General features: G+C 47.3%; 1 protein-coding gene across 2 annotated transcripts in view; it reads right to left on the bottom strand.

Moving 5' to 3' along the window:
* Positions 1-711: 711 nt before the first annotated feature.
* LOC119450716 (solute carrier family 45 member 3) overlaps positions 712-10,796 on the bottom strand; it is a 181,323-nt gene continuing 171,238 nt past the window's right edge. For both annotated transcript variants that reach the window (XM_037714237.2, XM_037714238.2), the window contains 3 exons: positions 10,363-10,471; positions 7,284-7,507; positions 712-2,355 (listed from right to left, as the gene is read on the bottom strand). In XM_037714237.2, coding sequence (XP_037570165.1) covers positions 2,131-2,355; positions 7,284-7,507; positions 10,363-10,471 — 558 coding nt within the window. In that variant the 3' untranslated portion in view covers positions 712-2,130. The remainder of the gene's footprint in view (positions 2,356-7,283; positions 7,508-10,362; positions 10,472-10,796) is intronic.

Here is a 10,796-nt window from a genome sequence, read left to right as displayed (position 1 = left end):
CCTGTCTCTCAAGCTGCGCAGCATGCTGAAGAATGCAGACAACTCGCCCGCTGTCTTACCACCGCAGATCAGACACAACAGAAGCTTCGTCGTGGTGGCTCTGACCCCCCAAACTTCCCTTCCGATTCATTGGTTTGGCTGTGGGTTCCACCTTTAGCTCCCGGCCTTTCTTCTAAGCTGCTCCCACGATATCATGGACCTTACCGTGTTATTGCACAAACTTCTCCCGTGAACTATGTCGTAGAGCCTGTGTCGCCGTCTTCTGATCAGCGCCTTCGCGGTCGCGAAACTGTTCACGTAGATCGGCTCAAGCCCTTCTACGGCGGAAGCCCTTCTCTGTGCTACCTTATGCTTAGATCGCCAGGATGGCGCCTTTTTCTGTGGGGGACAAACGTAACGAAGAAGAAGCGCAGGTTAGCCCGGCGCATGCTCAGCGTATGAAATGTACGAGCCACTTTTGAAGGCAAGCAAGCATGCAAGCAAGCAAGCATAAAATATAACGAAGAAGTGCCAGTCAGTTAGGCGCATCACCAGTGCTTTTATGAACGGGGCTTGTCCTGACTGCTCGCAGGGTTCTGACTGCCGCACCGAGTTCGACCTCTCACTCCTTGCACATCCTGTCAATAAACACCTTGACAATGAAATATATCTAGACACGCGTGGGTGCGCCATACGAAGACAAATTTCGCAGTGGATCAAGAGCTTTCTAAAAAAATCACTCATGCTGTCGTCGTCTACGCCAGTAAAGGCGCTGTTTTTATTTGAGTCTACCGAGGAATACAGTTGCGCACTTGAGATGATGTGCATAAATACTTATGAAATATTTCAGCAAAAACATTAAAATAAAAATAACATTGAGCAACCACCTGCTAAAAGGCACTCTTCGGCAAAAATCACAAACAAAAAAATAATGTCATGCAGAAGAGGCCAGCAGGGTTGCTAGCTTGCGGCGCATATCACAGACACCTCTTTGCTTGAAGCCTGTTCAATGCTTCAAGCACTCATCCTCGTGGGAGCAGCGAGTTACGGAACTGTGCACGGCTTTCTAGTGGTATTCAAAAAATAGAGCGCTATCCGTTCACAGCCCATTTGCTTGGGCTTATTCTCAGGTAGGTATTTCCAACACAGGACAAAGCATTCACCGTTGATCATCTACTTATCTGGCGCAACGTGCTTCAAAAGGTTCATAAAATGCAACTCGGTAGTAAATATATCTAAGAACGCAACGCAATTGCTATCAAGTATAGTGCACAGAACATGGGACATACTCTGCGCGTCGCCAAGGCTAGATTTCAGGAAGTTTTGGACACTCCCACCCAGTCAACAAGTTCTCAAGCACCATTTTCAAAATTCACTGCCGACATCAACATTATTACACAAACCAATCAGCAACAATCATGCGGCCAGAAGCTAGCACTTGGAGGCACTTGTCGCTTAAGAACTAACCGGAAGCAGTAATCTGACGTTCACCAAGCCGCGTGGCTGACAGCGAATTCATATCGCACCAACTAAAAGTTTCCGTGTCGCTTCAATACACACAGAACAATACACTGAACTCAGCAGGAAGCGCTTGCCGCGATGTCACCCCGTTCTTTATTTAGCCCTGCATGCTTATCTGGTTACGTTTCCCATTTTAACTCAAAGTTGAGGCAGTGTGCATAGTGTCAGGAACTACCATCATATAACAGGTCCCAGCAAAACTGCCACAACTCTGCGTATTCTACTACAGCATCCATACAGACATCCATACATTGAGCATTGTTGGGAATATTGTAGTTGGTTTCTGAGCATATTCGTTGGGTCAATACGCTAAACTACATGTCGCATACCATACTAACTCCAGAAGGCGTGGCGCAAGCCAGTGCGCGGTCTGGAGTGGATGGCCATAAAGGCATTGCCACTGGACGGTTACGGGAACGCACACGCGGCCACAACACGAAGCGCACCAAGAAAGCGACGCGTGCCTTGATTCGCCCTCTGCTGGTGCAGACCAGCCGGTGGTCAACAGAAAGAGTCACCGCACTGGGCTGTTCGTTGTGCGACGCCGCTGTCGTTGCCAATGGAAAGAGCCGCTGGCTGCGCGACGGGCCAGGTTTCTACTCTTCCAGCAACAACACATTGCTCGTGGCGTCACGAAGTGTCTTTGGGCGAAGGACACACGACGAACGTGGACGCGTAGCACGATGCGAGGGCACAGACCACGGCAACCGCGACGTACGACGCTACAGTGTGCGTCGCCGAGAAGATGTAGCCCATGAGGAAGGTGAGAATCACTTGGGACAGGTACTCGGCGGTGGCCAGCAGTGCCAGGCACTGACCCACGCCGGGCGTGTACCGAGATCCCTTGAAGTACTCCTGCGAAAATATGGAAAAGAGAACAGAAAAACGGCTACAATTCACTCATACACATTTAGGGGAAAGAAAGTGCACCAACAGCGAGGAGAAAGCTCTCTTTTCTCAAAGTAATGTTCGAATCGTTGGCCACGGCGGCCGCATTACGATGGGGGTGAAATGCGAAAACATCCGTGTACTTAGATTTAAGTGCACGTTAAATAACCCCAGGTGGTCCAAATTTCCGGAGTCCTCCACTACGGCGTGCCTCATAATCAGATCGTGGTTTTCGCACGTCAAACCCCATAATTTTTTTTTTATCGTTATCTTAGTCCAGCGCCGTGACTGACGTGCTGCGTTCAGGGCGGTCCGATGCAATTTGCTCCGGTTATTAGTGGACACGATTAGTGCTGCGTCGTTCTTATTATAAACACTAAAAGTGAAGGCATTGCTCGATTGCTATACGCTGAAAAAAAGCCGTAGCTCCCAAAATAGGTGGAAGGAGAGGAAGCAGATGTTGGCTGCAGGCGGATATACAGGCTTGCGAGGCTTGATGATAGCCGCTTCGGCGAATAGCTGCCTTTGTTCAGAGTTCAAAAAAGAAAACCCTCTATAAGCACGTCACTTTGTGCATCGTCATTCAGAAACGCAGTGCCAGACAGCCGAACAAGACAACAATGCACACGACGAGGCCGGAGGGGACGCAAGCTTGCGGCCACTTGCGGCGCAATGCTGCCTCGGCCTGTTTGCATTCCTGATACAGATCCTTGATATGAATCAATTTGGCGTTGCCCGCTCGGAAATGTAGAGCACATCTCTTGAGAACACCAGGCGGACTCGAGATATCTCCCTTCTTGACGTGCATTGTTGTCATGGTAACAACATATCGTCTATGCTATAGTGTGTCAAGCGTTTAGACGCTAGTAGAAGCGTTCTACGCGACGGTTAATTTTGATTATCAATCGTTAAGCCTCGTTAAATACGGCATTATTAACTATGGTTAAGGTAGGATGAACATCTGGGCTAGCTGGGTATAGTTAATGCTTGAAAATACAGTACGCAAACAGGACTAGGGCATATTTAAGTTGATAGGTGTGAGACCCACCTCAAGGTTTCTCGTTTTTAGAGCGCAGCTCTCAGACGCCCGCGTCTGCGGCGAGCGTCGGCGTTGACACTCGTAGCCGAGAGAACGAGCGCAGCGAAGGACGAAAGCGAACGCGGAGCGCAGCGGGGCACGAAAGACGCGAGGAGGAAAGCGGGGGAAGAGGGTGCAGCGGAACCACGAGGCGGAAAACGGAGGAGGGTATGGGGCAAACGTGAGAAGAAAAGCGTAGTGTGGTGTCCATGGCTACGAGATGGCGCCAGAGAAGCGCGCGTCGTATGGCGGGTCTGTTGGGGCGGCTTCTGTGAATCGCGCCCACGCGTCACCCACGCACTGGCTCTCGCGATCTCCAGATTAGTGAGGCAGTTACGTCACACTTCGCTCCATTTCCAACGTGCCGCACGAGACAGATTGTCTGCGCCAACCAATATATCGCGAATTTGGCAGTAGGGAGTGTCGTAATCGTCGGTGAATTTTGAGTCTCACGCTTTCCATCAACCTGTACTGATGGGAAACAATCACTATTATAGTGTTCATGTGACGTCACGCAGCCATATCTCACGGCGCTGGTGCCCAAAGATGGCGACTACGATGACGTTAGTGCAACGTATTATCACGCGCAAACTGTTTTGCTTTTTCACGGTGATTGTTTTTCACTGGTTTATCATTGTTATCGCTCTGACGTTCGACGCAAGACGCGCGTTTTGTTGCTTTCATGCTGTCATGTTCCTTGCTTACGCCCCTTCTCGACCTGCTGGTACCCAAAGATGGCGTCCGCGGTGACGTCCGTGCAACCTATGTATAGGCACTCTTATTATAGCGTCGTCTTGTTCTCTGTTATTTCGTGCTGTAGACCTGCTTTCGCCTTGTATTTTTAAACATTCACTGGTTTAAGTTGCTTCCTAGGCGAACTACACACGCGCGGCAAAAGTAACCAATATATTTTTAACACTTGAAGCGCAATAAGAAGAGAGAAAGATCGGTGATGAAGCCGTACAATCCGTACTGTCCAGCCCACTGAAACACCCGTGTGTGACACCCGCCTATGCTGCGCACGTGAATGCAGAGTTTGCTAACGGAGGGGCGCCAATTCTCTGTCCACCTACAGGGTAATAAAGATGTAATGTAAATGTTTCCCGCATGCATCAACAATCTTGCGACTCCACTGCTAGAACAAGTACAAGGGCATGTTTGTGGAAACCCAGGCACTGAACACATTAGGGCAAAGAAAACAATAGATCGAGTGGCGTTCCCGGGATATAGGCTTGTTCTTTGTTTGCTTAGATGCTGGTGCCTGAACCACTCGGCAGCACGACAGCACGAAATTTGCGGAATGTGGGCTTCGCGAAAAGGCTGAAATTCAACTCGGCCTTAATATTGCAGGCAATGAAACAGTACAACACAGACTAGTACTAACATTATTACAGGTAGCAATATAAAGTCTAGGTTGCGCACACTGGGTTGCAGCATAGGAAGTGACTAAGTGAGCCGGGGCGAGAGCGAACACGTTGCGATTTCCCGCTCGCTTGTGACCACCTTTAGTCTTATCACGTTATGAGTCACCTCCTGGGAAACAATACCGAAACTAGCTGCAGAGAAGCTACATTACTATATTATTTTGCGCACGCTAAGAGGGAATTGCCAGTATTTTTTGAAGGGTTGACCGGTCTAATACCTTCATCTAGCGCCACCCCCTCGCCCCCCCCCCCCCTAGAAAAATAGAGTGTCAAAAATATCAGTGGCCGACTCTTTTAAGGTAACGTGATGCGATGACGTGATGTGACATCCCGTGACACGTCAGCCGCAGCGCCAAGCTTATCTGCCTAGGCTGGCAGGTTGTGCTTGGTGTTTGTCACCCTAAAGAACGAAACTGTGGACGAGAAGCAAACGGTATTTAGAGGGTATAATAAAATATAATTAAACAAACTGCTCACTAAAGTCGCTTACTGTAGTACCACACAGCAAGGGCCGGTAGTAAACAAGTCATGAGGTAAAAGATAGCAGGTGCCACAAGTTAAATATTAATATACCGTATTACTGTAAGATCTTGTATGGGACACACCGCACGAGTGAAGTATACATAGCAACCGCAAGTACCGGAGATCTTGAATTGATTTATGAGAAATAACCATAGGAGCTCAAAATATTGGGTCCCTTACCAGAATATATGCATCAGCTCAAAAACATTATGCAGAAAGTCGTTTTCGTTAGCGAGAGGTGACCTTTAATGAGCAGAATCAACCCTCGATTTCAGAGATTCCGATTCAAACTACGAAACAAGTTCACAAGTTGTTCGGTACGGAGACAGGTTGCGCTCGCCAAGGTTCGTAACCGCTTCAAGACATGCAGGTCATCTCCTACGCAGTTTTCAAGTCAAGCTTTCTTTTCCTCTTCTCCAGAAAACAGCTCCGTGTTTGCTGTTTCAGCAGATATCACTTTTTGTGCGTTACAGTGTACGTATTGGATAACGCAGAGGCTGTTAGAGAACAGAAGAAAAACGAGATCTAGAAGCTGAGCCTAAACTGAAAACATTCTCAGGCGGCTTTTGACATCAGTTTAACTCTTCATAACACTTTGATTTGGATCAACAAACACTTAGAACCCTAAGAAAGAACTGAAATTAACACTCAACGGCACCTAAAGGCAAAACCAGAAATGAAAGCTTCACCAGAACTCCACTCCTGATGCTTCACGTGACTGATTTGTAACCGTATACCGCTTTCACTTCGAAATGCTCATATTCAATAGATTGTAGTGAAGGCACTGGTCACAGTGCTGACGAAGGTAGCAGACGACAAACAGCGCTTGCTCGCCCGCTTCGCCATAGCACCCACTGACTTGTTTCGTTCTACTGCTGCAAGGCTAGATCAAGTGCTGCTAGGCAAACGGTCCCCCTTGCAAAATATACAGGGTGTTTCAGCGAACACTTTCAAAATTTATTTAAGGTTGCCTGTGGCAGATATATAGCCCAATTCTGGTTAATGAGCTGGTCTACTCAAGGAGGCGGACATTACTTGCACAAAAAATTGAAATGCATAATCGACTAATTAACAAAAAGTTACTAATTAAGTTTTTAACTAATTACCTGATGGTCCATATTGCAATTTACAAATTGTAGCCGTAGAGTTCGCAAGGCGGATCCACTTGGACTTAATTCTCAAGATGACACCAGTTTCGAGATATTAATTCCCGAACTTTGCGGAGAAATGCATTGGCGTTCCTGTTAATTTTGTCCTTCAATGCAAAAAACGACGTTTTGTTAAGAACCTAAATGGAACGCCAATGCATTTCTCCGCAAATTTCGGAAATTAATATCTCGAAACTGGTGTCATCCCGAGAATTCGTTCCAAGTGAATCCGCCTTGCGAACTCCACGGCTACAATTTATCAATTGCAATATGGGCCATCAGGTAATTAGGTAAAAACTTAATTAGTGACTTTCTGTTAATTATTCGATTATGCATTTCAATTTTTTGTGCGAGTAATGTCCGCCTCTTCGAGTAGACCAGCTCATGAACCATAATTGTGCTATCTGCCGCAGACAACCTTTCAGAATTTTTGAAAGTGTTCACTGAAACACCCATATAGTGTAGATTGCAAATATCGAAAGTTCGCCCTTGTTACCAGAGCGAAATAGGCACGTTCCGCTATCAAGATCTGGGTTAGAAGATGCAGTGCTCACGCAGCGGGCTCAAGCCGCACATCGCGATACAGCGGATCGCGTTATGCTGAAGCGCGGCAAATTGCGCGTCTTCACTAACCACAGCGGCAGCTCAGCAGTCGGCACAATTCAATATGTTTCGCCGGCACCCTATATAAGATAGTGTCGGCTGTTCCAGGGTATTTCTTACCTGGCTGTTCTCACAGTAGAGGCACGCAAGAGCGTAGGGAATGGAGTCGAGGGCGGCGGCTGCGATACCCGTCAAGGCCGACAGGGAAATCATGCTGGCCAAGTCGGTGAAGACGAGCAGGCCACCCATGGCGATGGCGAACGTGCCCATGCCCAGCAAAAGACCGAAGCGCTGGCCGAAACGGGTCGTCACCCGCCACTGGATGGTCAGCGAGTACACGGACGCTGCGAATGAAACGAATGAATGAAAACGACATGTCAGATGGCATTTGACTACAAATGACGTCACGTGCAATGGTCGGCAAGCAGATGGGAGCCGTTTCTGGGACGAATTCTGACTTCATGGTAACTTAAGAGTTCAAACCTCGCAAAAGTGCATAGGCTTAAGCTTAAACATAGGCTTAAGCTTAAGCATGGCTTAAGCTTAAGCTTTCTTTCATTACAACATCAATTGAACTGTTTGACAAGGTAAACCACCAATTACTTCTTTACAAAATGAGCATTCTAAATATTGACCCCGGTATCGTAAAATGGTTTGAGTGCTTTTTGACTAACCGCTTACAGTACGTAACCACTAACGACTGTGACTCGAATTCTTGCGAAGTAACATCTGGCGTTCCGCAAGGGTCCGTTTTGGGCCAGTTGCTTTTCCTAATATATATAAACGACCTTTCTCGCACAGTTACTTCTAATACAAGGTTATTTGCTGGCGACTGTGTTGTTTGCCGTGAAATAACTAACGAATCTAACCACTCTGTCCTCCAGTCTGACTTGGACCATATTTCTAACTGGTGTAGCGAATGGTTTATGACTCTCAATACTAATAAATGCAAGGGCATGACATTCTCCCGCCGTTCTAATCCATCTGAATTCCTTGCTTATGAAATCGAAGGCACATTATTAGAGCACGTAGCCTCCTATAAGTGTCTTGGTGTGCACATAACGGATGACCTCTCATTGCATACTCACGTTAATTATATGATTAACAGTGCTAACCGTGCACTAGGATATCTACGCCACAATTTTGCTGAATCACCATGTAATTTAAAATTATTGCTATATAAAACGCTAATTAGACTTAAACTCGAGTATGCGTCTGCTACTGGGATCCAGGCTTACGTAACCTTGCAGATGCAATAGAGCCTGTTCAGAATCGCTCAACTCGCTTTATCGTATCAAACTACTCCCGTACTGCCAGTGTTTCGCTGATGAAATCTGATCTTGGCCTTCCTAACTTGCTCTTAAGAAATATTTTGTCCTTGTCTCTTTGAAATTTTTTTTCTTGAACCAGTCACTGAACCGCGAACTTTTATCGCAAACATCGTATTTGTCAGCCAATATTGATCACCAGCATAAGGTCGCTATTCCTTTTTGCCATACTAATCTGTTTCGTGATTCATTAGAGAGTTCTAGCAGAGCGCCGCATACGCTCCACTCCGCTAAGATTTCACGCTCTGAGATACTGCAGGGAACTGCGTAGATTTCGCATTTGATTATAGACGCGAGCGACGCACTATGAACTCGGCTGCAAAACGACGAAGAGGCCAAGTAGACAGGCTGTCACGCTCCGCTCAGTCGGCTTTGTAGCGGAGCGAGGGATGCGGTCTTCGGTCCACTGTGTACAAGATTGGGGGAGTGGGTCCAGTGGACGCCTTGGCAAGCGCCGAGGATGAAGCAAAAAAAAAAAAAAAAAAACGCGGGAAATGTGGCGGCGCTGCCGTCGCCTTCTTCTGAATCTCCGGCCAGTAAACGTTGGCTCCGGCTTTTTCGGCAGCGCTCATTGGCTGAGGCGAGCTCGCGGGCTTAGTAGCTGTCGTCTGCTCGACGCACCGTCGTTGGTGCGTCGTTTGCTTTTTTTCCGCAGCTCTTTTTCCATTTTATTTACGATAGATCGGTGGGGAATAATCTCAGCGTTACCGCCACCGAGTATTCGCCTGTCAAAGCTCCATGCAGCTGCGGTAGGGTCTCCGACGCGACAAACGTCCGGCTGGCGAGCGGGGCCGCTCATTCGGAAGAAAGTGACGGTGGCGCCACCTGGATTTTAAATAAAAAATGCCTCAGCGCAGAGCCCTCGTTGGACCCACTCCCCCTATCTAGTACACTCTAGTTCCGCTGCCGGTGAGAGCGTTGTGCAAAAGCGCAATAGCGTTCCCGCTAAGCGGTTGTGTGGCATTTGCTAGCATATGCCGGTCTGAGCGGAGCGGACAGCAAGCGCTCAGCTAAAATCACTCTATGCCGAAGACTAGCTGAGAATGAAACCACGTTCCCAGTGCCATCGCCAGCCTTGAAGTTGTACAGTCAGTCAAGGCCACAGTTGCTGACCACTTCACAGAATAACCTGAGCAGCTAGTATTTTTTAATTCAATAGGTTTTGTATTTTAGATGAACAATAATGTTGCTAACGGTATTGTCATTCAAAGCCTTTGGTATTGACCTGTTAGAATAACCTGCTCTCTTAATCATTGTCTTCTTTTTGTCTTCTTTGCAAAATGAGAATGTACCCATCCCTTTCGTAATGCCACGTGGGCCCTGAGGGTACTGCAATAAATAAATTAATTAACTGTGTATGCGTAAGTTAAACTGAGCCGTTGAGGCCAAACGGCCACTGATGCTCGAAATTGCAAGATTATCCCTAGGCGGCAGAAAAACGTAAGCAGAAACCGACGGACTGGAAGGATGCGCGGCACGTGGAAAGGTCATCGAGGATATTAACCGTTTACCAGAGTTTTCACTTCGAGTGGCGAGTGACATGACGCAGCACGAGGCATCTGATGGCATTGGCGCGGAAGATTAAAAATGCATAATGGTTATAGAATATTACAGTAGAGAACCTGTATAACCTTGCAGAGGGCTTGATTTGTCGAGTAAAAGTATACAAGGCCAAAGACCGGAAGAAATAGCTGGAGTCTGGTTTTCTGATGCTTGTTTTTACGGTTCTAACGAATGGCGATTCAATCTGTATCGAATTGGATAAGAAGAATGTCTACGAATTACCTTAATGTGTTACTGTGGCTTCTGGCATTGCACACGAAAGCGAGAAAAGGTGAAAGGTCGCGGCTCCTACGGAAGAAATTACTTACAGGCAATGCAGTTGACTAGTAGTCCCCATGAGCCAGCTCGAACGCCACGGTCGTATCGCGAGCGGTCGTCATTACTGGCAGTCTCTTCGGGCCTTCCATGATATACCACCTGGACGAAAATAAAGACGGACTTATAGAAACGTAGGGAGTTTTGCAAATTGCACGGAACAAATTGTTTATCTAGGTTTCCATCGCTTCAATGTTAATAAATCCACATAGAGGTGCTTTAACACAACTATGCCATTCCTATACTATTACTATGCGTGCAGGGTACTAGATGCTTGCTTTCGGCCCACAAATATAGCAAAAAATTTAAGCCTGTTCCACGCTTGTGAAATCTGATGAAACGGCGGCGCTCAGCAAGCGTGGATGTATAGCGTAGTGGGTATGACGCTCGCCTTCGCACCGTGAGTACCCGGGTTCAAATCCCCTAA

The sequence above is a fragment of the Dermacentor silvarum genome, chromosome 4, assembly GCF_013339745.2.
Source record: "Dermacentor silvarum isolate Dsil-2018 chromosome 4, BIME_Dsil_1.4, whole genome shotgun sequence".
NCBI classification, from domain to species: domain Eukaryota; kingdom Metazoa; phylum Arthropoda; class Arachnida; order Ixodida; family Ixodidae; genus Dermacentor; species Dermacentor silvarum.
Note: the sequence above shows the minus strand (reverse complement) of the source record. Positions and strands in the feature narration are given on the sequence as shown.